General features: G+C 43.3%; 3 protein-coding genes across 8 annotated transcripts; 2 read left to right on the top strand and 1 right to left on the bottom strand.

Moving 5' to 3' along the window:
- The first annotated feature begins 4 nt into the window (after window positions 1–4).
- Window positions 5–10,901, top strand: map3k7cl (map3k7 C-terminal like). The gene is made up of 5 exons (XM_083987136.1): window positions 5–472; window positions 1,485–1,566; window positions 4,779–4,837; window positions 6,205–6,320; window positions 10,235–10,901. Exons 2-5 carry the CDS (start codon window positions 1,491–1,493, stop codon window positions 10,413–10,415), a joined length of 432 nt encoding a protein of 143 aa, XP_083843262.1. The 5' UTR covers window positions 5–472; window positions 1,485–1,490; the 3' UTR covers window positions 10,416–10,901.
- Window positions 10,902–10,980: 79 nt separating this feature from the next.
- LOC310997442 (transcription regulator protein BACH1-like) lies at window positions 10,981–18,142 on the top strand. Of its 6 annotated transcripts, XM_083987132.1 has the most exons (6): window positions 10,981–11,941; window positions 12,456–12,511; window positions 12,620–12,868; window positions 13,434–14,870; window positions 15,857–16,063; window positions 16,176–18,142. In XM_083987132.1, the coding sequence occupies exons 3-6, from the start codon at window positions 12,620–12,622 to the stop codon at window positions 16,515–16,517; spliced, it is 2,235 nt and encodes a 744-aa protein (XP_083843258.1). In that variant the 5' UTR covers window positions 10,981–11,941; window positions 12,456–12,511; the 3' UTR covers window positions 16,518–18,142. The 6 variants fall into 6 exon arrangements, with proteins under 6 accessions (XP_083843258.1, XP_083843261.1, XP_083843256.1 ...); XM_083987135.1 differs by lacking the exon at window positions 12,456–12,511 and having other exon boundaries at window positions 10,981–11,901; XM_083987130.1 differs by lacking the exon at window positions 12,456–12,511.
- Window positions 18,143–22,702: 4,560 nt separating this feature from the next.
- Window positions 22,703–26,876, bottom strand: rab38b (RAB38b, member of RAS oncogene family; the record flags this gene model as incomplete). The annotated part of the gene is made up of 3 exons (XM_083986061.1): window positions 26,510–26,876; window positions 24,517–24,794; window positions 22,703–22,852 (listed from the first exon to the last, which is right to left on the bottom strand). The coding sequence occupies exons 1-3, from the start codon at window positions 26,736–26,738 to the stop codon at window positions 22,703–22,705; spliced, it is 657 nt and encodes a 218-aa protein (XP_083842187.1). The 5' UTR covers window positions 26,739–26,876.
- Window positions 26,877–26,898: the final 22 nt, after the last annotated feature.

The following is a 26,898-nucleotide window of genomic DNA, read 5'->3' as shown; positions in this document are numbered from 1 at the left end:
CTAAAGTCATGTCATCTGAGACATTTAATTGGACCCGGGCCGCCACAGGGGGACAGCGGACGGCATTCCTCCCCTGGCTGCCTCCCTGTTGTGTTGCTGTGTGCGCCGCGTGGCTGCGGGTCCGCGGATATTAACGTGTCCAATGCCCACGCGAAGTTGAAAGCTGTTGGAGTTTCTTTTGAGAGTGTGGAGGGGAAGAAAAAAAAACTTTGAGAAACAGAAAGCAGTCCATCTGGAGTGTCCAGAGGGGAGAGGAGGCCAGTCCTGTGAGAGATACTTGTGCCATCTTTTGCTTGGAATTTGCGCAGAGAGGCGATCTGCGCGTTTTTTTTTGTTTTTTTTTTGTCTCCTCCTGATCCGACCGGGTGGAACAGACAGGACCACTCAGCACCGTGGGACGTCCACTACCACCTGAGCTTAAACTTTACTAAACTACACTGCATTTCCTGGCTCGTGCTCGCAGCTGCCTCAGGTAACAATAACGGCCTGTTGTGTGTCTTTCAGCTTCCCACTGCAAACTGCTCTCCATCCTAACGTAAACTATGTGCTCACTAATGTGCTCTGTTTTCCTATTTCACTCACTAACACCTTGTTATGCTTTATGACCACACCTTTAGAACAGCATCACAACTTCTCACTCTTTCAACTCTTTGATAACCCAGAGAGACATGCATGCAGAACTCAGGCTTCTATAGTATTACTTGATGTTGTAGAAGGTCATTGAGGTTTGCTGTGTGATACAGAGGGTTTAGCAGGGTTAAAGGAGGCAAATGCCCTGATATAAAAAGCATGTACCTTCACTGGAAGGGGGCATGCAGAATCCAGACCTCAGAGCCAGTCTGTCAAAGCTCCCTAATTATTTAATCCCTCTGCAACTCTAAATGCATGACCACTGGCTGTGTGTGTGTGTGTGTGTGTGTGTGTGTGTGTGTGTGTGTGTGTCCGTCCGTCCGTGTGAGTATATGTTTACAGGGCTCCGTACCTTCATAGCTGTGGTTTAATCACATGCTTTATCAACGGGTCTGCAGACTTTCATTCTAGCCGGTCGCCTCACCTGCTGAGTTCACATGTCAGTTTTTCCTGCTGGGAAAGGAAACTGGAATTAAAAACAACCCTGAACTTTTTAATTTCCACGGCAGATTTGATTCAGTATAAACATCAAATTTGAAGCTCAGACTGTTAATTATGATCAAGCAATTGGTTTGTTTCATAAAATAGTTAAAAGAAAAGTGAGGAAAAAGTGCTGAAAGACGACCTAAGGTGGCTTCCTCACTTTTCAAGTTTGATCCAAGTTTAAAATAAAACCCACACATCCAGTCACAGCCACGTGAACCAGACAGAGGCAGGAAATCATATTGAATTATAGATTATTAAATGTTTTCACTTGACCAACCAATCATGCCTTTGTTACATCATCACTGGTCTTTGATGAGATCCTCGTGATTGTGCTAACAGCTCTGTTTTGTGCCTGTGGCCTCGTGAAGGGATAAATGATCACCTCAACCAGACGAGTGTCTCCTGATAAATCTGAAGTTAGAATCGCCTTCAGCCTCGACGACACATCAGGTAAACACACACACATGACACACACACAATATACACACACACATGAATGCATGTAGCCATCCACAAACCACCCCTACCCCCCTCCCACACACACGCACACACCTGTCTGGTATCTCAAATCATGGTAACATCTTATTTTGAGTGTAGTTGCACCTATTACTCAAGTGATCATTTAACACCTGACGAAGCCCGGAGCTCTACTCTCACTGCATTTCCAGTATGTGTGGAACACATGCACAGCATTCCTCCCCCCACCAAAACAGACAGCCACAATCTGCCCGCTGCAGCCCCCTCCACCCCCACCCCTCCTCCCATCACACCCCACCACTTTAACTGTGTTCATTCTTCTATGCTGTAGCTGAGACAGGTGCTCCCTCTATTTCTGTAGGACCCGCATCATATTAAAAACAAACCACCACACACGCGTCTGCAGCTGTGCACTTTGCAAAAAAAAAACAAAAAAAACATCACATGTACGCACCCTCACAGGAGGTTGCGTGATTTAAAACAAAACATGCACATGTCTGTCCTGCTGGATGGAGCTAGCTGCTGTCTGTCTGTGTGTCTGTCTGTCAGGATGTTTTACTGCAGTGGGGCCAGGCCCTGGGACGGCAGCTGCAGCAATGCAACAGCAGAGTCAGGTTTCTCCTCTAATACTAACAGTGTCCTGCTGCCTGATTCACTGCTCAGCTTTTAGAACACTGGCCTATATTTATAAGCAGTTAACACTTGCGGTCCTACTCCACCCACCCCAGATCCCTCCCCTTGTCTTTCTCTTAGGAAGTGAGATAAGGAAGCAGGACGCTCAGATTTGACCCTGAGGTAGAGACACACTTGACTCCATGTTTCGACGTTTAATTTGCACAGGGCAACTATGTCCTCTTTCAAAATGTGTCATCATATCCATCCAGTTTTTAGACCAACCCATTTACCTGTAATTCAGTTACTTTCACTTTGTTTCCTGAAGCTGCTTGCTCTCGTTGTGGGCTGCTTCACTCTTTGATGGATCTTAAACATCACATCAGTTGCACAGTATCATGCTCACACACCTTATTTTAGTTTTAGCTCCAGACATGTTACGACCCTGAGCTCCAAAATCAAACTTTGGATGTTCCCCAGGCGATCATGTTGTTGTCTCTCTGAACTCCTGTTTCTCAGCAGGAGGAGGGGGGGGGCTGAGACCTGCACACCGTCTGGGGATCATCCTCTAGGCCCTTCATGACTTAATGCCAGGCATAGTTATAACCCCACGCTGTGTCAATCCTAAGCATGAGAACTGTATTTATTCCACATCATAATTGGCCCCTTGGCTGCAGGCTGGTCCACTAATACTCCCGCTTTTAGAAAGTTGCATCATCCCAGGATTCTCCACATGTGTTCCACCTCCAGGGGGACATTACTGGCGAGGCAGAGGCTGGTGCAGACAACCTGTCTGTTTCTGTCTGTCTGGCTGTCTGGCTGTCTGTGTCTGAACCTCCTCTCTGTCCATACATCTGGCCTGTCTGTTCTCTCTGTGTTTTGTCTATCTCTGTCTTCCTACCCTGCACGTCTTTCAGTGTGACAGCTCATTACTGCTTCTCAGCAAGAGATGGTGGCTCATTTATACGTGTAGCAATGTGTTGCTATGTTGTTGTGTCATATAAGAGGCCCCTATAGTGTTTCATTTTGGGCCATTTTATGAGGCGGGGAAATGCATTAAAGGAAGCGCCTGGAGAGGAAGTAAATTTAGCGTATATGAAGGGCATAAGAATGTGAAAATGTAGACACTGAGAGGACATTATTCACTGTGCTGATTCACCAAATGAAGCTGAGATAACTTTCCAAAGGAGATGGGAAAGATTTCCGGCTTTTTAGGCAAACGGCCATTAATGCCCGCCATGAAAGTCAACCTGCAGGGAGATTAAGCCTGTACGCAGTCAATCACGGTGCTGAAGACAAAAGCTTGTTCATTAGAGATTCACAGACTTCACATTGTCCTCCAACAGAAGCAGACACAGATAAATTCCAATGATCCAGTGTTTTCGACACAATCAATGCACGTAATCGCCTCGTGATTCCAACTTAAATGTGAGAGAACAGTCTGTCGCAGAGTTGAGGCATTGCAGACTGATTTTCATTGAGTGCTCAAATGAATGGAAATGTCTAGAGGAAAGGAAAACAATCTCAGAACCAGAGTTGGAAAGTACAAACACTGAAAGTAGAAGCATCAGAAACTTCACCGATGATAACAAGGCATAAATACAACACAACATACAATAAGATATGGAAACATTGCTTAAATATACTGTATTGTTATATGCAACACTTCGTACTGATACATCTGCATATTAACGTCAGGAAAATTCTAATATAACTGCAACTTGTACTTTTAACAGTTAGATTTTACTGCTGCTTTTACTTAAAGCAGAAGTAAGCGATATTTTTGTGTTAATATAAGTTATATCTTCCGACAGCAATCACTTACATAGAGTGTTTGGACCGAAACACGGGTCTGTCAGTCACTCTGCTCTGCTCTGAGTCGAGGAGAAAACTTTCCTCGTATCCTACAAGTTTTATCCAATGAGGAGAGAGAACGGCATGAAGGGCTGTGTGTGCAGCCAAGGGATGCGCGTGAATGTGGTGACGTAGGGACGAGGACCAATAGATCCATGACGAGGGCGGGGGCTGCTAACTTCATCGGCTGACAAGAAGTTATGGTGCGTTCGAGGCAACCCGTAACTCGTGTTTTTCCGACCTGTGAAGTCGTACCAGTTCGATCTGGTACAAGTTAACGGGTCGGAAGTTACGAGTGGCCGTTATAGTGCACTTTCACAGGTAAAACAGGTCGGAAAAACACGAGTTACGGGTTGCCTGGAACGCTACAAAGTCGTAAGTCGTGACTTGAAGCTGTAACTTACGGTTTCAAAAGCCTGCCTGGAACGCAGCATTAGCCAAAACGACCGGATCGCTTACCTCTGCTTTAATACAAGGTCTAAATCTATATTAATTATCAGTCAACATGTAGTTTATAGTGAATAAAAGCCATAAAAATACAAAAAACACAATACTGTTAGTATCATTAATAATGTTTAAAGTGTAATTGATAATATTGTGTTAATATGTCACGATATATATTACACTATTCTTATTCTCTGGTTTTAAGCTCAGGATTTAATGAATGACTGTCTCGGTGTGATTATTTTTACAATAATCAGTTGGGTTGTGTTTCACAGATGTCAAAGATGTGGAGGAGCTCTCTCAGACTTTCCCAGACCTTGAGCAGCGGTTACAGGTAAACACAAGATACTGTTGCATCACATCACATTGAATACACAACCAGGCAGAGCAGCACAACAGCAGAGAGGTAGAACACAGAGGAGAAGGCAATCATATAAAAAAAAAAAAGAGAGAGAAGCTATTACTGTTTCAAATTTCATGTCTGGCTCTGTTTTGTGGTTTGATGGTGTAATTTTCTTTTATGTAAACATAGTTTGGATTTTAGATATTCTTGCTCACTAGCTGTACCGTTATTATTCTCACCATATTATGTACAAGGATAAACAAGTTCACATTCAGTCCCTCATGAGAAATCATTCTGGGCGTCACTAACAACAGAAAGAGGTGGAGAGGAAAAGTTAAACAAAAACTGAGGAGATTAAGAATTCATCTCAATTAACCTGAAACAAACAGTGGAGTAAAGATGACAAATAAAAGGCTGATGATGTAAAAACCGAGGGTGGATTTTCCGTTAAGGCTTTGTTGAATGTCTAAATAAGGAGAAGCTCGGGCTTAGTTTATCCAGCCTGTGAATCAGTGTTTTCACTGTGTGGGCTCACTCTGATATTAGCGTTGTCATTGAATTATCCTTCACCTAGTGCCAATGCAGGGTCACGTAAAGTGCATGTTGCTGTAGAGTATCAAATGAGAACAATAGTAAGCTGGTAAATGATACTGTAGCTGTGATACACTGTACTGTTTCACTGTATAAAAGAAGGAAGGTAGAACACCATAGTTCACATGGATATGTAAATAAAACCATTAAAGATCTCATATAGTGTACATGTTATATGAATATACAATTGCCATATCTGCAGCTAAGTTTAGAAGTTGACCACAGATACAAGACACAGAGGTAGATGGTGGGAGATATCCTGCAGTGGATCAAAGTTCATGGCAGAGTCGCCTGTGGAGCTTTGTGGGAACGGTCAGAGGGTCAGCAGCACTTTAGCAGCACTTTAGCAGCCTTTTAGTTATAACTGAACAACCTTGCTGGTGAGAAGGGAATTTATTCTGCAATAATCAGCTCTTTTGATTATTGATTATTTATTTTGCTATTTACATTTTTTAAAAAAGCTTTCAGCTTGTTAAATGTGAGGATTTGCTACTTTTCCCATTGGTCACACAAAACAAGTCTTTGACCTTAGAAAAGTGGGACAGACATTTTCCACCACCCTCAGACATTTTTAAGACTAAACAGCCGATGATTCAGTGTAGAAAATATTCAGCAGATTAACTCGAGTCATAAGGGGCAGCTTTGTCAACAGTGTTGTTCCAAATATCAGATCCAGGTTAAATGTTACTTGTGTGATGTTTTTGTTTTTGTTTTGCTTGATATCTTGAAATCATATAATAACTCCGCATCTGTGTGACCGGTCGCAGCCGGTGCCTCCCTGTGTGTCTCTGAGAGAGAGCGTCCATGTGTACAAGGAGCACTGCAGGATGGCCAGAGAGTTCCACCAGGTCAAACACGAGATGACAGCTCTCGAGGACCGCAAGTAAGCCTCTAGTCAATCAATTACTTCTATATTACTGACAGTGGACCATAACTGACTCCAGATCAGAGAGTTTTGTGTTCAAATCATGGGGGAAAAAGAAGTGAAAGAAACTGCTTAAACATTCACTGATACATTATCAGCAGTCAAAGAAACCAATTGAGAATTTATTAGAATCGTTTACTGTAATATAGTTGCACATTTAAAGTTTAGGGCTTGAACACTGGCTATAAATGCAAACAGCTATAGGGCAGTGAGGTATTTTAAATCAAATGTCCACCAGATGGCACATGTTAATAGCCTGTTTACAGCATTGAGCACATGGCCCGCTGAGAGCAGTTCCCTCAACATGATATTGGAACAGCTGCTAATGTGTGACTTTCATTTCACATGTATTTGTTGTTATAATTACTTTTCAATTAGAGACAACATCATCAAGCATCTACAGGGATGAGTGGAGTTATGGAGGTCACACTTAGCACCGGGATTATTTGGCTGATTCTGGCTCGTATTTGGGCAAACTAGCAACGACTGTAACTGCAACGACTGCCAGGTGTATGTAGTGTGTATGCCTGCAGATAACAGCACACACGGACACACAACTACACACAGAGCACACTGTCCCCTGTGTCCTCAGCAGCTGTGGGTAGTCTTAGCAGAGGGATTTTCAAGGCCCTTTGCTGTTACCCTACCACCACACCTATACAAACAAAAAGACACACACACACACACACACACATTCGCACACTCAACCTACACCAGTGGGCTAAATAGAGAACAGCAGGCAGACTCTGATGGGATGAGTGTAGCCTTGAGTTTAGATAAGAGTGTGATGAGTCAGGTTGGTAGAAACTCTTTTCTAATGCAGACACTGATCTCACACACATAGATGCACACACACACGCACACACCTAGACATCAGTACACAAACGGTTCTCTTTCATACTAAGGTCACAACATCATATACCAATGATTAATCACAACAGTGACGTTATTCCATGGAAGAGTGTCTGTGTTCATATTTCCTGTTATTGGTCATGCACTGTTAACACCAGCATATGTGGTACAATGAAAGTGTCGGTACTTCCTTTGTTGTCATGGGAAGATCATATTCAGATAAAGAGGAGAGCTTTAGACATGTACTGTACAGTGACATGATGAAAAAGTGAAAAATGGGAACTATATGTTAACACACTGTGTTAGGGATTTCCCAGAATTTGCCCACAATGCTGGTCTGTAACATTTTCCTTCTTTTTTCTTTTGTATTTTTCTTTTATTTTACAAAGTCACTCAATTCAATCAATCCCATGATGCCTGTGACCTGAATCTTATTCCACCAATGTAACACACAGAAATGTTGAATGTTAGTGTTCTGAAAGCCAAATGAGATTTAGAAACCCCCGTCAGTGATTGTACTGTAGAAACACTGACTCAGACATTACTATTAAGTCAAGTGAAGTTTAAGCCTATTACTGGTGCCAAAGGAAATTACACAAGAAATAGCCCCATTGTGAAAACATGACTTTTCTGAACAACATAAATGTCCACAAATCTTCATAAATTGTGTTACACAGAGAGGACAGAATGAACTAATGTGATAGTGTGAACCTCTTTCAATGACATAAAAGTGTTGTATATACTGTAAATTAGATGAGGTTTTGCTCAATCTGGGCTCTCTGCTTTCTGGATGGATTTTTTTTTTTGATTGAAAAAGATCTCTTCCCCTTTTTAAGATTGTCTGTGCCCCCCCCACCCACACACACACAAACACAATATACTGTACACATTCAAGTTTCAACTTGCTTGCTTCTTAAAAAGGTAAAACCTGCTGGAGACACGATGCCTTTCAACACAGTGATGTTTCAGTCCTTCTGTGAGCTCATTACTACATTATTATGTGAGTACTCGTTAGTTATGACTACATCATTACATGAGTACTCTGTGATTATTACTGTACTACATTATTTAGTCAGTCCTCATTACTACATAACCATATGAGTACTCAGTATACAGTAGTACTTAGCCTACTGCATCATGACATGAGTACTCATACTCAATAATAGCATTACTTTCACTATTTATTTTGTCTTTACTACATTATTACATGAGTACTTGACTATATTATTAAATGAATGTTCATCATGACATGAGTACTCAGTAGTTATTACTACATTATGTTAGATGTTAATGTACATTATTACATGAAGACTCTACTACTCTTATCTTCAAACTCAAAATTCTCATTTTGATCTCAGCTACACATCTGTGGAGACAGACAGTGCACACAGACATATACAGCTGAGTGTCTCCAGTACCACATTTTCCTGTGCTGACACACACACAAACAAACAGCGTTTTTTCCTGCAGCTGAAAAATTGTGGTTAAAAATCTGCACTTAATTAGCGTTAAAAACAATGATGTAACTGTACAATAGTGAAGTCATGTACAAAGAAGTTCTAAAGGCATACATCACGTGTCTTTGTGTTTGTGTCCAAAAATAATAGCTACGTCACCAAGGTAAATTTCTAATCTTGGATTAACAGGGAATTCAAAGTTTTAGTCTTGATGGTGGGTATGGACAGACATACATATGTTTCAGTTTATATCAAGTTATGTCTTTTTTAATAGTTTCTTATTTGTGGATCTCCAGAGAAGATTTGAAATCATTAGTCCCCTGTCTACAGTTGTGTTACACAGAAGAGGTTGTAAAATATTTATAATTCTGTTCAGAAATGGACTCTTTATGACTTCAAAAGGCAAAAAGTTCAGACACTCATTTGTGACTTTGCATATAAACACACAGACGTTCAGACTCAGGCGTGAGGCCGTGACACGTTGTACACACACATGCTTATATAGCCTTTCAAAGTCCAAAGTCTGCTGGCTGTTTGCCAGGTCATTCTGCCTAAACAGTGCCAGGGTCTTTCAGTTCAACTGGTTTTATTGGGAGAGGAAAAAATGTAGTTAGTCATGTTGAGCCGCTGAAACACTGTCGCAAGATAAACGGACGGGAAATGAACGTGTCCTCCTAAATTTAGCAGCACACAGCAAACAACAGCGAACTTTACCTTCACTTCCTGAGCTTTGCGAATGAAATCATCCTCTAAAACGTTTCCCTTCCTAAAAACTGAGTTGTTTCCTAAAACAACTCAGGTTTTATCATCTACCACACAGAATAACTCAACAGACATGAAGCACATTTTACTAAAAAGTGTGGCCCCTTAGATAATCATAAAAAGCAATAAAAGAAATCTTTTCTTCTCACAGAGGCCAGGCCTGCCTGCCTCAATAGATACTGTAAGGGTGATGTACTTTTGGTGCACTTCTGCTGCTTATAATATACTAGTTGAACAATCACACATGATAGTAACCACCAAAAAAATCATCAGATAATATTTAATTATAGATAAGGACCAAATGTGTTGAATATCTATATATAAATTGTATTTAACATCATGAATATTTCACCATGTCTCATTCACGTCTTCCCAAGCCGTCTTGTTGCCCAACACCAAGCAGGATCTAGCTTTCCTCTCAGCCGAGGGCCTTCCCGTAAGTTTGCGTTGTTTTCATGGTGATTTAAATCTTGGTGCCGTCCTCCCACAGTCTAGAAACAGGACAGCTGCAGACTCAAATTTTCTCATAGGTATGAATGTGTGTGATCGTCTCCCTTTATCTGAATTTGGAACCTGCCATGGGTGTTTCCCTGGGCTGCCTCCAGCCAAGTTCATTCTGGGACAGTCTCCAACTTCAGCAGCAGCTGAGAGGGAGAAAGCGGGAAGAGACAGGAAATAAACAAATGTCTCGACAGTCAATTAAATGTCAATCCTGGAGAAATGCTGAGGTTTTTGTTTTGTTTTTGTTTTTTTGTTCGCACCTGTTCCTAAGATCTCTAAAATCTCACTTTGTCCATGTAGGCGTAAGTTGCTGGCCGAGCTGGTGGAAGATGAGAAGGTTGCCATGGAGATAGCCCGCCTGGAGGAGGAGTTTCGGCGTCTGACAGAGGAGAACCGCAACTTGGTGACTGTCCACAACGAGCGCGCTCAGCAGCTGGAGAGCCTCTGCCTGACCAATCGGACGAGGCAGGACTCCTCGTGACCTCAGACCTCCGCAGAACCTGAGACCTCCGGACATCCAGCTGACACCAGGCCAGGGAAAAACAAAACAAAACAAAACAAAACAACAACAAGCAGGAATAACGGCTCAGCTGTTTAGTGCTCAGTTCACTCAGCGAGAGCCTGTGAATCAGCTAATTACACAGAAAAATAGGCCGTGTTCTTTCTCGTCTGACTCATCTCTTTGAACCGCAGATGTGCTGTCATCATCAGTGTGAAGTTGTGATAGTGATTCCACCGAGCTACAACACAAGGGCATTTTTCTGAATACTGTTTTGTTGTTATGTGATCTTGCAGAAACCTCGCTGGTTGCTATAGCGATAAGCTCACAGTATATATTCATACAGTGTCAGCTGAGCTGTGAATGTGACCAGATATTTTGATATGTGTCTCAGGCCCTGTGGAGACTCTGAGGTCTGTGGAGGGAGCCAAAGGCGCCGTGATGTGGTCCAAATGTTGTTTTGAGGAGTGTTTCCCCTCCCCCCTCCCCTCCCCTGCTCTCTCAACCCCCCCCAGTACTTGCCTGTCAAGTTCCTCTTATGGTAAAAAAGGAAATGAGATGAGTGTTGGGCACAGTGTTGGTGAATGGGGAATCATAGCCATTGGTGCAAAAAAAAAAAAAAGGGAGATTACCCATTTCACAATAAAGTGTCTGCTGTGACACAACACTGAAGTAAGAGCTGTACATTTTTCTTTTTTGTGAATTTAGCCGTGGAGTGTCACTCACCTGTAGAAGGGGAAGCACAGCACGAGATAAACTGTCGCTTATCGTCTTCGTCTAATAATAAAATGCATTTTGTTTTAACACCAGCATCAGTTCCTTACTGTAGTTTCATTTCTCCAGGCCGGTGTTTGCTGTGTGCTCTATGACCATATCGCTCTGCTTACTTGGAAAAAGGAACTAGATTTTTTTTCTTTTGTTTTGTTTTGTTTTTTTTTCATGAGGAGATTAGCTCATTCTGGAATTATGAAACAGTCACCTGATTGGCCGGCTTGAGTCTGGCATCTCTCTTCCTCCTTCAAAACATGTGACATTGGCTACAGTGCTTTGTAAGGATGATTATTCTACTCTGTTTCACCCTGGTAGGACTGTAGCTTTTAAGATACATTTTTTTCTTTATTCTTCATAAACAAATCACTTACAAAGATTTTTCTACACTGTAGTTTATCCCATCATAGATATTTTGTTACCTAAACTTTAAAACCCACAGAGGACAAATATTCAATTGGATTAGTCGCTGTTGGTTTTACAGCTGTTAACCTATTGTACCTCTGCTGGCCGGGCATGCTCTCTCTCTCTCTCTCTCTCTCTCTCTCTCTCTCTGACTCTCTCTCTCTCCCCCACACACACACACACACACACACACACAGACACAATAAGGAACTTGAACCAAGCTCACAGAAAGATTTGCTCTACCTGGAAATGCAGCAAGATATGGGACAAGGACCCCACAGAGAAACATGAGCCTGTAGGTGAACTCAGCAGACTCCATCTCTTTTCTTTTACAGGTCAGTTTCTTTTTCTTTTTCTTCTTCTACATTTAGTACACAACTTGTTCTCAAAATGGCCTGCGCCTGCAGTCGGTTGAGTAATTCCAAGCTAATCTAAAATCTAAAGACAGTGACAACAACAGACAGGAGCCTGTCTAAACACTGGCTTTAGAAACCTTCACCTTAATCTCTGAATTGTGTCTGTGGGTAAATCTGTAAAGGGATTTTCGGGGAAGAGCCTGTTTAGTTTACCAGACGGATCCAAGGGTGGGATTGGTATGGACGGGAAAACTGCTTGCTCATCCTTTATCAGCAGGAGTACATGAGTCAGCGCTTGCTCTGTTACACCCAGCGCTGTTGCAATACACACACACACATACCCACACACACACACACACTCCCTCTATGTCTCCCTCCCTCTCACATACTCACACACAGGCCATATGACTGAGTCAAGCTCAGTTTTTAGTTTGTAGCCGAGTTGAGATAAGGCTTTCTGGGAAGCGTAGAAATAACCATGTGTCCTCAACAGCTGGGACTTTCTGTACCACTCTAAGAAACTTGGATATATAAAGTCAGCTGTGTAAGGTAGGCATGTTTTTGTTGTTGTTTCTATGTCTTAACTCTATTCTTGGTTTGTATCTTGATACAGGGGGAAGTGGTTAACAATGAGTATGTGTCTGTGTGTACATGTAGATGTCCCTGATGGCCATGTCTGCTCCCCGCTCGTCTGTGTTTACATTTGAGTCGTCAGTGCATTCCTCCCATGTGCTGCGCAGCCTGGACGAGCAGCGGCGCCGGGACATGTTGTGTGATGTTACAGTGGTGGTGGAGGGGCAGAGTTTCAGAGCCCACCGCTCGGTGCTCGCTTCCTGTAGTGAATACTTCACCAACAGGATCTCCCCCCTCACGCAGCACGGAGCGGTCATCACTCTGCCACAAGAGGTGAGAGGGTGGGATGTCGCCTCTTGATGCCACAAGCAGTGCCACTATGACATATGTAAACCTATATCTACATCTTGTACATAATACATATTTATTTATTTATTTATTTATATGTAAATATAGATACAAAGACATAGATATATACATGTACAGAATGATACTACAATAAAAAGCCAAATCACCAGTTTGGTCTTCAAGAGTAGCCATATCAGTGTTTTCAGTGTCGGTTAACCATGCTGATAAGTCTTTATCTAATTCTCCGGAGAGTCTGTGTTTCTTTTGAAAAACTCACAAACAAAATAATGCTGAGGAAGCATCATGAGATTTTTTTTAAATGGAAGAAAAGCCACAGGAACTACTGTAGACTTTATTTGGTCATGTGTATTGTTGCTGAGCAACAACCATAGGCTTTATTTCCCTCATCATTTACAGGCAGAGTAGTTCCAGTTTCTCGTCACTGGCCCACAGTAGGCCGTCTGCGCATGATTATCTGACCGTAAATGTTGTAAAGTCATCCGCTGCTGTTATGACAGTGCTGATTTCTGTGTGTTGTCCTCTCTCCCAGGTGACTGTTGCCGGCTTTGAGCCCTTGCTGAAGTTTGCCTACACATCCAAACTCCTCTTTGGGAAAGACGATGTCCTAGATATACGTAACTCAGCCTCCATTCTTGGTTTCAGAGACCTAGATGAAGCCTGCTTTGATTTCCTTCTCCCTAAGTTCTTCTCCAGCAGTAAGGGCACCGTCCCATTTCCTAGAAAGACCTGTTGTAAGAAGAAATGCAAGAGGCAGTTATCAAGGGAGGACAATGGCATGGACTCAGACGACATGCAGTTGGATGAGAAAGAAGTCAAACCAGTTGCTGACTCACCATCTCAGCAGGAAGTGGCTTGGCTCTGCAAGAAAACAGTGAACAGCAAAGTGGGAAGTCAGAGCAGTGTAGGCACGTTTACACCTGTAGCTGAAAGGGCAAATGATACCTTTACGCAGTGTCCCAAGTACCGCAAGTTCCAGATGGCTTGTGGGAAGGAAACGTGCGCCACGGAGAAAAGTCAGAACTACGTAGCAACAGCAATCAGGGATGAGTGCCAGCTCCCCTGCTCACCCTGCCCCAGCACCGGGAACAATAAGAATGAAATTGGAGAAACAGATCACGGGGCAGATGAGTCGTGGAAAACTGAAATACATGACAAGAAGCAAGAAGATGGCATGGGCATGGGGGAGGCTCATATGGTTAAGAAAGACAACACAAGTGAAACACAGGGAAAGTGGGATGAGAGGGAAAGAAAGACTGATGTGTTGAAGATGGAGGAGGAGATGGAGCACACGGCTGGAGTCAGCTCCCTGTGCAGATCCGGTGTCAAAGCTGTCGCCATGGGCCAAAGTACACTGCTGGGTGAGAGGTCACCAGGGTTAATAATGCACCATTGCCCTCTGAGGGCCTTAGCCGAGGGTCCTGCGATCACTAGGTCACTGGGGCAGGAGAGGGTTGTCATGGACATTAACAACGACAAGAGACCGCCAGAGTCTGGTGACTCTGTTCATTTCAAGGCAGAGGAGTGGGCAGAAGCTGAGAGGAGGAGGGTAGACGATGCCATGGAGGAGAGAGGAGGCAGCATGAAAGGAGGGAACGAGGGGTGCACCATGGAGAGGGAGGTGGCCGAGCACCCGGTCAAGACTCTGGGGTGCGACGTGGGCTCGTCTCAGCTGGACCCCGATGCAGGAAGCTCCTCTGATACAGGGAGCGGGCCGATGCAGACCACCACGTCTCTAGAGCTGCTGAAGCTTCACATGAACCTCAGCTCCGGCAGCAGCGGCGCAGGCTGCCCCTTCTTCCAGGAGTTGGACCAGAGCAAATGTTTATGGAAGGGAGCGGCGGGACTGTCCGAGAGCGAGGGGGCGTCTCACTCAGGTGTGTCATCCCTCACCTCGGGGGAGGATGGAGACTCCGGGACAGAGACAGAAGGAGACAGTGAATCGTCGGCGAGAGAGAGGGCCAGACAGGTGAGCGGTGAATCAAGTCTGTTACCAAGGCGATGCAGCTGTGCTCTGTTCCTCTATGCAACTGCATCAATGAACGTCAGCTCACCTCACTCAGCGGTTATTACTTCACTATGTTTGCTCTAGATAAGACTTTCTGGTACATTATATCAGATGCAAATGAGTGTTTGCATTAATCTAACAGAAGGTAGAATCGCTACACAGCCTGGTTAATCATTCACCACGTTTAGTTGATGTGTGTGTGTGTGTGTGTGTGTGTGTGTGTGTGTGTGTGTGTGTGTGTGTGTGTGTGTGTGTGTGTGTGTGTGACCATGGGCATGTGTCTAGCTAATTGGTCCAGAGTCCAACTCAGCTGAATTTGACACCTCAGCCTGTTGAGTTGAGCAGACAGCACACAAACAACAGGTTTGAGGAGTCTCTCATGTCACAGTCCATGTTCCTGACAGTGTAAACAGTGCAGAGAGAGAGTGAACAGACAAAGTTAAGGTCATTTCAGACACACAAAAAATCCATCTATTTACACAAGATAAAAAAACAGTCCATGATTTATACAGCTCCAATAATCTGGTGAGTGTACATTTCCTGTCACACATTAGCAGCAGCAATAAACAATTCCCAACCTCTGCTTTTAAAAGTTAACTCAAATTCAGTTAATGATTAACAGCTTAATAAATATATAACTATCTGAGCTCCCATATACAGCACGCTCCACACATGCGCACACGTTTAATTATTAAATATCTTTTGAGAATGAATGTAGACAGTGATTATTTTATCACACCTTTTTCTACAAACCTGCAGCTCGAGTACTCTCTGTTTTTCTAATAAGAACATATACTTTTATTTATCTGACATATTTGGAACATTACACAGTGACATCAGCATCTATGACAGGACATGACAAGCACTGATTTTGACACTGTCATCGATGCCAACGCTCTCTCTTTTTTTAAATCACTTCCTCTTTTGTCCACCTCCCCTGTCCTCAGGTGCAGCTGCCTTTTCCTGTCGACTGGATTGTGGATCTGAGTAGAAACGACTTCCAGCAGCTGCTGAAGCAACAGGTGTTTACACCTGAACAGCTGGAGTTTGTCCACGACATGAGGCGACGCAGCAAAAACCGTCTCGCAGCTCAGCGTTGCCGCAAGAGGAAATTAGACTGCATATACAACCTGCAGTGTGAAATCAACAAGCTGGTAAAAAAAACACGTTTTATTTCCTTTTTTCAATCAGTTAACTCATATTAAGCCACCTCTTGTTCACAGAATTGCTAATAAGATTGTGTGCACTGCGTTGTGTGTGTCACAGAGGACTGAGAGGGAGAAGCTGATGATGGAAAAGAGCCAGCTGAGCCAGCTGAAGCTGACAACGTGCCACAGTGTCACCGCCTTGTGCCAAAGGGTCTGCAACGAAGCCAACCTGCAGCCGGACCAGCTTCAGGTGTTAGCCAAGTACACCTCTCCGGACTGCCCCCTGTCCTCAATCTTCCCTCACATAGACGCTCTCCTCTCACAGCGGGGGTTGCAGCTCCGGACCCCGGCCTCCCGCTCAGCCTCTGCCGCTGGGCCTAATCAGTACGCAGCTTTTCAAGAGGCTTCGTCCAGCTCCAGCAGGGACACAATCACCGGAGATACTCATCCTCCGCCTTAGGTACACACAACCAACTCACACACTGAAAGTTTTGATGAAACTCCCAGCATGGTGGAGCCTGAGGTCATCCAGGGTCCCCAACCTGTATCACACAGCATCTAAGGACATTACTAACCATGGACTATGGACTGAGCTCAGGATGCTGTAGACAGCAATCACATCCTTGCCATCTTATCACAGTAACACAGTGCATTCATAATGACAAGGCCACACAAGTTTTAACAAACTCTCAGGCTGCCACCTTATTGATCTAAACTCTCTGGACTTAGAGAGGTCAGGAATCATTCCAGGTACCCAAAAACCATTCAACAAATCTCAAGTCTTAGACCACCTTCTCTAAATGAATGTTTCCAGCATTGCAAATGGGTTTATTACAGTTTGTTTTCTGGGTAAAGGTACCTGCTTACAAATCAACACAACTAAGGTGCACGTCGAGAATGTGAAGACTTTAGCACTGAAACGATCACAGCTTCGAGCATCAATCAGTGGGAACAATGATCTGTGTATTTAAAACGTGCTTCAATGCTTGATTACCTCAGGATGTACTTTAATTGTTTGAAAAGTCTTATTTTGGTACAGTTTGATACAATATCTCAGGTGTTAACAGGAACAATAATACAGCCAATATTGCACACAGTGTTCTCTCTATGTAGAGCTCAACACACCATAGCATTTTTGCACCCCCCCAAAAAAAAACAAGCATCTCACCAAAGAGACTTGATGTAGCGTGTGCCATGTTTACCTTCTGGTCGCATATCTGGAGCTCATATTTCAGGCCGTCATTGTGGCGGCCTCTCCTCAGCTGACCACAGTGACACAGCTTCTTCTGGGCTGCACAACAAGTCTCCCGCTTTGCTTTCACTTGCAGAAACAGACCTCAAATTTGACCCAGTGTCTGAAGAAGCTGCACCTCATCAGTTTGAATTCCGCTTTATTTTAGGAGAAACGCCGCCTCGCACTGTGTAATCAAAAACCCTAGTTATCTAAATCACTGTCGCAGAACAACGTAGCAACAACCCACTGATGGATGCAGCAGATTTATGTTTATATTTTGTGTCTTTATAGCTGATTTTCAGCAGCAAAATCTATTCTATTTCTATTTTGTGTATCACAGTCATTACGCACACAATCTGCAGCTTTCCTGTTGAGCTTCTCGCTGCTTATTGTAAATCCCTGACACTTCCTCAAGATGAACTTTCACTGTATTTTATGTGCACATAGAGTATTAATCATGACAGAGCAGCTGGAATATGAAATTAGATCATATGGAATAACACAGAAATCAGAAACACATGATTCTACCATAGAGTTCAGATTTAGTTTATTTCAGGATAGTGGATTTTAATGATGGTTGACGAATAGGATTTTTTTTTGTTTTGTTTTTTAGCAACAAACTGCTGGCTACACATGCACTATAACACTGGTGCTTATTGCCCCCTAGTGGCAGTGCATTCACACTCAATGGAGCTGTATAGATGTAAATTACTGTATAGGCTACACACATTTTTGTGCACAGAAATGACTGTATCTTTCTACAACTTTTTCCAAATGCATTTTTGTTGTTGTTGTTGTATTGTTGTTTTTTATGAAAATGTGACATGGAACCAATCAACATTAAACTTGACAAAAACTCCAAACCACAAAAAATGTTTGTTTTTACCATCCTCTACCTAAGAAGGTGCAGTGCAGTATCATTGAAACAGCATCAGTCCGGTTAATGAGATGTAAAATCTGTCAGTGTTCAGAGTGAGTGATGAATAGCTGAGTTCACAAAGGTCTTCAGAGGACTCATCTCTCAACCTGGACACATATTAATGATTTAATACCGCACTTAGTCTTTCATGTTTCCCCCTCCTGATTCCCAGTCTCTCTCTCTCTTTCTTTCATTTTATTTTTCTCTTTCTCTTTCTCTCTCCACCACCTACAGTATTCTCTTCTCTGTAACTTTTAATTTCTTTTCTGAGTTTCTCTTTCTTTTCTCCCCCTCACTTCACTCATCTCTTTCTCTCTTGGGCTTATTTTAATTAGCAGGGACTGTTATTTCATCTCTCAATTTTCTTTTATGTGATCAAACGTAGTGTAAGACTGGCCGGATGATTACAAAGCCACATGAAGATCTGTAAATCACAGTAATGTTGGTCACTCTCGCTGGCTTTTAAAGGCCTTGCATAAAGAGAGAGTTAAAGGAAGATCTCATGGATGGGGGCGAAAGGTCAAGCAGGTTAACATGATCTAATGGATTTTGGCACTAATGAGTGGGAACCAAGAGTCGCTGTGGAGCAAGGACTAAGAGATGAGAAAGTCGCCCTGATGGATGGGGTAATTTTCTTGGGAAAGCACGTCTCGGTGTTCACACGCTGTGATTACGTTTCAGATCCAGTCATCCTCAAATACTTTTGCTCTGACGTGTGTGTGTGTGTGTGTGTGTGTGCTCGTGTCTGTGCATGTCCTCCTGGCAGTGTTTACCTTTGTGGTTTTCTTGTAAAACACAAGGGATGTGAGCAGCAGACAGTTCTTGTAACATGTCACCATGAGAGGCTGTGAAAACTGAGCCAGTAACATACAAAACAAAGAACAGGCCTCTTTTTTTTTAGCATTTAAAATTATGATTATGAAATAAATTTGTTTTCAAAAACAAGAACAATCGCACGAATAGAATGGAGGCTTAATAACACAGGTGTTAATTCTGTTTCTGGCATAAAAAGAAAAATAAATTGAAATGGAAAACAGATCACAAATTGGAGCAGGAACTAAATAAGTAGATTTTGAAAACAAACAACAACAAAAACTGTTCAAAAATAAAAACAGAAGGACTGTTCTGCTTCATCTGATCCCATTAACAGAGTTTCCATCAGTCCTTATATAGATCCAAAAAAAAACCTTGTCTTTCAAATTAGGAGATACAACAGTTTTCCACTGTCTTGAGATAATGCTGGAAGCTGGTGAAGGTCATGTTTCTAACAAATCAGCAACTCCCATGTGTTAACGTGGAAGTGGATCAGCCGCCTGCAGTGTGACTAATCTGACAACAGATGGCACCACATGAGCAATTACTGCTGGTGAGAACTGGGGAAAAGACACTTCATCAAATCAGATCAAGTCTCTTCTGTCGTCTAAATTCTTGTAGCTGGATTATGTAACTGGTCTGTTGGTCTCCGTGTGCTTGAGGCGGCTGGATGTGTTCTGATCAAAAAGTTATCAGATATAATCTGTCTGAAAGATGGATTTCTTTCCGGGGCAGTTCAGGCCAGGAAGCTCTGGTTATGTGGGGACAGTCATGATGAGCCGTCTGTAACCTTTTGTTGCTGTGAGATTTTTAAACAGCTAATTTTCTTCTACCTGCCCCCCCACCCCCACCCCCGTCGCCCCCCTCCCTCTCCTTGCTTCTCCTTTCTCTCTGGGAGAATATGTGGGTATTTTCTGTAGGTGGTTCTGGCAGAGCCTGACAACAGCACAATATGCTGGGCTCATAATCCCACTAATGAATAGACAGACCTGTGCCAGGTGTTGTTAACACACTCCAAAAAACCTGGAGAATGTTTTTTTTTTTACACAAAAGAAGTTGTTTATTTCATTGTTTTTGCTTTTAATTACACATTTTGAAATGTAATTAAAATTCTGAAATGGTGATCATATAATAACCCTCTCTCACAGCTTTTCTTTGACAACAAAGTCATTTGTGTCCTAATTAACTTATTGCTTGATGAATTTCAGATGACAACATTCTTCCAGAGTGGTTGAACAGCGTTTTTGGATCATTTAATTAGTTGTTGGTAGTGGATGATGTCTTAACGAAAGCCAGGAGCAGACGACCAAATCCAATCCCTCAGGCAGAGAATAATCCACTCAGTCATGTGGCTTCCTAATGAGAACCTGAGAGTCCTGGATCAGCCCGAGGACACACACGCGCACAGACACACACGCACACACACACCGACACACATATTTCTCAGTGTAAACTAATAAAACTTGGAAACTGATGCACTGTCTCTTTCTACGATTTGTGAAGCTGAAGTACAACAGTGAAAACGGTTTGTTCCCAGTCAAAGGTTAAATGGCATTGGTGTCGCACCGTATTAGTAAAGAGCAGCACGACATGGGATATGTGTGAAATGATTTCTTTCTACAACTTCACATTAAATAATGCAAAAGAACAATCCACAGATTATGTAATGAGACGGAGATGTGCTGCTTACTTGATGAAGTGGGAGAAAGCATTAAATTAATTGTCATCTTCGTCTTTTACAGGCAGATAGGCGTGTATGAGTGTGTGTGTGTGTGTGTGTGTGTGTGTGTGTGTGTGTGTGTGTGTGTGTGTGTGTGTGTGTGTGTGTGTGTGTGTGTGTGTGTGTGTGTGTGTGTGTGTGTGTGTGTGTGTGTGACCATGCAGCTCTTTTTTAGGCAAAAACAGATCAGAAGCATCAAGTGTGACACGATGCTGGTGTCACATGACACATGATGGGCCAAAGACTGTGAAATCTTAATCCCGTGGAGAAGCCATTGTTTCAGCCTATTCCCCTCTAAAGTGGAGCGTGTAAATCGCCAACAAGGACTCAACACAATAGCACATGACACTGTTGTGATCAGGCTCATGGACACTGCAAACACTGTTGACCAACAGTGTGGGAAAACACCTTAACATATGTCCTTATAATATGATTATTAAACTAAATGGCCGCATACTGCATAATGTACATTTAAAACCCCAGATCCAAGTTATTCAAGGTCATGACTCATCCCTGCATCTCTGGGTGTGTTTACTGGAGCCAGTGCAGGTTTAATGTGAACAGAGAAGAGAAAGACGCTTTACTGCAAGAGAGCAGAGTTTCTTTTTTTCTTTTCTTTTTTTTTACAGGAGAAGAAACAATAGCAGCAGAATGAGTGGGTGAGGAGAGGAGAAAGGAAGAGATAAGAAAAAAAAGGAATAAGGACACGGAGAGTGGAAAGATCTGTGTGGATGTGTGTGTGTGTGCATGGTTGTGAATACAGTGAGAAATAGCTTCACACAGATGTTAGTGGATGCCCAAAAAAATAGAGACTTGATCTAGTTACCATGGATACTGAGGGTTAGTCTTTGGCAAGTGAACTCATGAGCGTGTCCAGTTTAGAACCAGACAATCAACACAATTTCTTCCACTGGTGAAGAAAAATATACATACACACACACACTCACATACACACATTAATTAGTTCTGACGTTACAGCCAAAAAAGAACAACCCCTCTCCACCGTGAACAAACCAACATGTCCGATAAGCCCCTTCAATACTGATTTGCCCACTGGCCATAAAAGACTAACTACAAACACAAGCTCCAGGATGCTGTGTGTGTGTGTGTGTGTGTGTGTGTGTGTGTGTGTGTGTGTGTGTGTGTGTGTGTGTGTGTGTGTGTGTGTGTCTGTGTGTGAAAGTGTCATTTCTTTGCAGCTGATCTCCCTGATCAAGTCGTTGCCATAGATACAAAAGTAATGTTGCTTAAACTGCCTGATTAAACAAGCCTTACACAATCGTCAGTTGCAGGAAGGTTTTTAAGCAACACAATATAACACAATAAGTAGAACTGCATACACATGAGCATACGGGCAATAACTTAAAGTCATTCAAAACAATGTGTGCAAAATTCACATAATTACACAATATAGGATCAATACTACTTTCTTTGGCTCTCACAGAATAACATTTCAGGAAGCCTGAGGTTAATAGAGGGAAAACAGCAACACAATCATACTTTCTTGAAACAGCAGTGGACGGATATGAGTCTTAGGTGTGTTGCACCAACCATGCTGAGAGTATTTACTCCTTTTCTTCAGTTTCTTCAGGGAGTGAAGCAGCCAGAAAACAAGAAGCAGCCTCAGAACGTTTGATACCTTAAATAATCTACTACATCATGCCAAAGAGCATCGACACGCGTGTTATGCCAAACTGAAGTTAGACACGATTCTCGGCCAAAAACTTTACACTCACAGTATGACGAGTTACCCAAACTCTCTCTCAGATAAACGTGCAGCCTCTAAGTCCACGTAACCTCAGTTTGTGAGCTCTGCAGGAACTAAAACGTTCAACTCCGGTTTGGACCGAAGAACTAAAAACACTTGTACTTAGATTTCCAATGGAAGGCAGTGTGGTTGCGCCTGTCCCTCTTTGTCCTACTGAGACTCCATCCTGTTGGCGTCCCCCTCCTTTTTTATCATTTGAAACAGCCAGAGCAGCTCATCTGCCTGTTGGAGTCGAGCTGCGGCGAGATGGTGTCCGGGACCACGGATTTCAGGATGTCGTTCTCCGTGGCCATGATGTGCTTGACCAGGAAGTTTGCAGCTTCACTGATGTTGAGGTTGTCCTTAAAGAGAGAGACAAACAGCAGTGAGACCCAGCTGTACATTTGACATTTGTAGCATTTATCTTATTGTTAGGACAACAGCTCATTATAACATCACATTTACATTTGCCCAACTGGCAGATACTGTACTTTCATCCAAATCAGCTTTCAAGGATTTAACAAGTGCAAGGACATCAGAAAGAAGGACATGGGAAGTGTTTGGAGACAAAGTGCTCTCAGAATAAATGAGTCTTCAAGAGATTCTTGAGGACAGAGAGGGACGGCCCTGTTCTCACAGATCAAAACTGTCTGGATTGTGACTGCCTTGTGTCAGATGATATACCTCAAAGGAGAATAATCATGACTTAGTTCAACATACCCATCAGCCACTCCAAAGGTATCAAAAGTATCAGTGACTTGAACTGTTACTAAATAAGAATTTAAAGCGTCAAATATTTCCAGTGTGGTCAAAATGCAGATTCCCCGCGTGGTGTCACCGACGTGTCGACAACGCGCGAGCAACTTCATGTGTTTAAAGCTGCTTCGGATGAACTACGTAAACATTTCTTTTCTTCTTCTTCTTATACCAAACAGGGAGCGCGTGTCTTTATTTGCGTACCGCACCTCTGACACATCGGCCACAAACCTACACCCTGTCACCTTTGACCTTTGGGAATGCTGAGCCTCGATGCCACAAGAACGGCGGCGCACTCGAGGCCGCGCTGACACGTTAGTGCCAACAGAGGAAGTGTGAATGGAGACGTTTGTAGAATTTATGTGTAAATAGCGTTTGGATTAGTGTACGGAAGCGGTTTAATTCACACGGTACTGCATCACAGAAGTAAATCACTCTAGCCAAGATGGCAGCGTGTACACAGGCACGCCATAGAAAGGGAAATGTGATTCACGCCTAGTTTCTACAGTATGTTGGATTGAACAGATACAAAATATATTCTATATATGAGACGTGGTCGAACTGTTAACAATCCTCTAATACTTTTGACTTTTCACTCCAGCACCTTTCGCTCTGACCCTGCTTTGTAAATTGATCTCGCTGAGCCACTTTCCACGAGGATCTGAAATTCCAGTTCCCTCTGTGGGGATGTTTTTCATCTGACTGAAGTGACCTGAGTGGGAGAAGACCTCCACTCAGCACATCAGCCGCTCGCTGCCAAGGGCCGACCAATCGGGCCCATTCACTGTCATCTCGTGCTGATTAAAATTAATACTTCCAACATTTTGGGGGAAGTGCTCATCAGTGTTATTGCTGAGAGTTATATTGTGAGGATTGAAATCTGTGTGTTGAATATGAAGCTAAAGCCAGCAGCTGGTTGGCTTAGCAATGACAACTGGAGACCAGGAGGAACTGCTAGGCCAAGAACTAGGCCCACACATAAACTGCCTGTAAAGCCACGAGTTTTCATTTTTACACTTTTTTGTACTGATTTAATAATCAAAATATGATATGTTAATTTGTGAGTTGGTATGTTACCTTCAGACTGAGCCAAGCTGACAGTTTCCCTTAGTTTCCAGTCTTTACACTGAGCATTTTGGCTCCCAGCTTTATAAGCACTTGGCAGATATGGCCATGGTATCGATCCTTTCTACTAACTCTCATTGCCAGGATAGACAGGAATGCATTTCAATTTATCTCCTGCAAATGGATTGTAATACTGTGGTCTCACCTTGGCCGAGGTCTCAAACCACCCGACAAAGCCGTGGTCCTTGCAGAACTGATCCATCTTGATGCCGTTGTTGGTCAGCTCTCTGCCCTGGTCGCACTTGTTCGCCAGCAGCACGGTTGCTATGCTCTGTCCATTAGCCAGCATCAGTTTGGAGTCCAGGTCCTCCTTCCACTTGACCACGGCCTCGAAGGTCGTGGGCCGAGTCACGTCGAACACTATGAGGGCTCCCATGGCTTCACGGTAATACACTCGAGTCATGTTTCCAAAACGCTCCTGACCTGTGGAGAACACACACACAGGGAGCTGTTATTCAGTGGCATGGCAGCTCCCATGAGATTCTCATTGTTTTCCCACATTTCTGCAGCAAAACAGCTAATGCAGCTGGCATTAAGGCAGCAGTTAGCAAGGTCTGCATTCTCATGAAACAGCACATTCCTGCAGTCTTACTGTCACGTTGCACCTCACCAGACGATCAATGTAAGTGCTTGTTCCTGCTTATGACAGACTTATTTTAATTCAATCTGCGTTGTGGGCAAACTGCAATAAAAATAAACTTTGACCCACGGCACACACAATACCTGTCTGAATATGGCATTTGAAAAGTGCAGACATGTGTGTGTGTGTTAATCCACACTTGTCCTTTGTGCAGGGAATGGAAATTAAGACGCTTGAGGAGCAGTTTGTCAACATGACAGTCCCCCTGGGGTGTGTGTCTTGTTGTTTAATGTGAGTACTTGTTAGTCCAAAACTGAGCATATGGGTGTGTGTGCAGCAGGGAAGTGCACATGGCTGAGAAACATTTAAGCGCGAGTCCACTTTTCTCTGTGGTGGAAGTGAGGAACTGGACAAAATGCTTAAGAGGAAATGGAAAATCTGACAGCACATGTGTCCAGAACTTCCCCTTTTCATGGCAGAGAACCTACGAACGATTTTCATTAATCACAAGAAATCCTCATCTGCAGTGGTGTGACCTGACAGCCGCCTCAGACAGACGACAGACGTCACACGCGTCACCTGACGCGCTGTCATTCAATAAACAGATGGTGCCGTTTACATGACTTTGAAGAACATTTATCGCTGCATACATGATAACAAACACACAGTCCCTCCTTAGTTTATCCCCACTCCTCCCTGAGCCTAACTTCAAGCAGGTAGATACGGCTAAATCAGATGTGACTTGTAATTTCATTTACTCAATACAAATTAACCACTTAAAGCATGTGCCCCTGCGTGTGTGTGTCTGTTTGAGTCTGATTTAAGTGAATTTTGTGAATAAATTTCAGACTAGATACCAGTTAATTGGGGACAGCTTGTCCAATTGGAGACAAAAGCCTTGTCCTCAACTGGGAAAATGCTGATTCCAGGGTCAGTGGTCATTTAGGTGAGGGCCTATTGTTAGGGCAGTGAGTGACAATGTAAGTCTCTAAGAATTATGCAATTTATAAATAGTGATAAATGAAAACATGTGCGTGTCTCTCTCTCTCTGTGTGAGTAAGTAATGATATTTTATTTTTTTATTTAACTAAATGACACTCCTGTGACTGGCCTTAAAATCTGCCTCACATGGGCCCCATCACATGATGCAGCACTGTACCTTGAATGAATGACAGAGTGACAGTGCGCTCATCTTCCTTTAGCAACAGTGTCCGTGTGAGTGTGTGTTTATGTGTGTGTGTGAGACAGACAAAGAGGGCTCTCCACAATGACAGTGCATCTTCAAGCTGTGAATGTTTCATAACTTTACAACTGTCATGCCTCACTGTCTGTTTGAAGATAAGCACTATCTCCCCAGATCAGCATCTTTTAAGGAACTAAAAGTCTTGCTAAACAACTTTTAACTTTTTTAAACTTATCTTTTGAGAATGTTGTTTAGTTTGTATGCATTTTTATCATGAAAACAGTCAATCTAGGCTAATATGTTGTGCAATATGTACCAGACCTCAGTCACAGGGGATGACACCCTAAACACCCAGCATGTACAGAACTGTCCCACCTGCAATGTCCCACAGCTGAAGCCGGACAGTCTCCGAGTCCCAGTTCAACACCTTCAGGGCGAAGTCCACTCCGATGGTCGCCCGGTAGTTGTTGGAGTAGGTCTGGTGGACGTAGCGCCTGATGATGGAGGTTTTCCCGACCCCCAGGTCACCGATGACCAGCACCTTGTACAGGTGCTCTTTCCGGTGGCTCTGCATGCCGTTGGACTGTGACGAGTGGTTGTTCATTTCACCTGTCCGGATCTCAGACGCCCTAACTTCGCCTCGGTCTGAGCGCGGTCTGAGGCTCCGTCCCCAGAGCGTCTCCCTCTGTCTCCGCACGGATTTCGGAGCCGCCCTCCGCCCCGTGTGTGTGCGTGTCGTGCGCTCTGTGTTGAGGGGCTGAGCT

Source organism: Trachurus trachurus (genome assembly GCF_905171665.1).
Source record: "Trachurus trachurus genome assembly, chromosome: 14".
NCBI lineage: Eukaryota > Metazoa > Chordata > Actinopteri > Carangiformes > Carangidae > Trachurus > Trachurus trachurus.
This window is presented reverse-complemented; position numbering and strand designations above follow the sequence as displayed.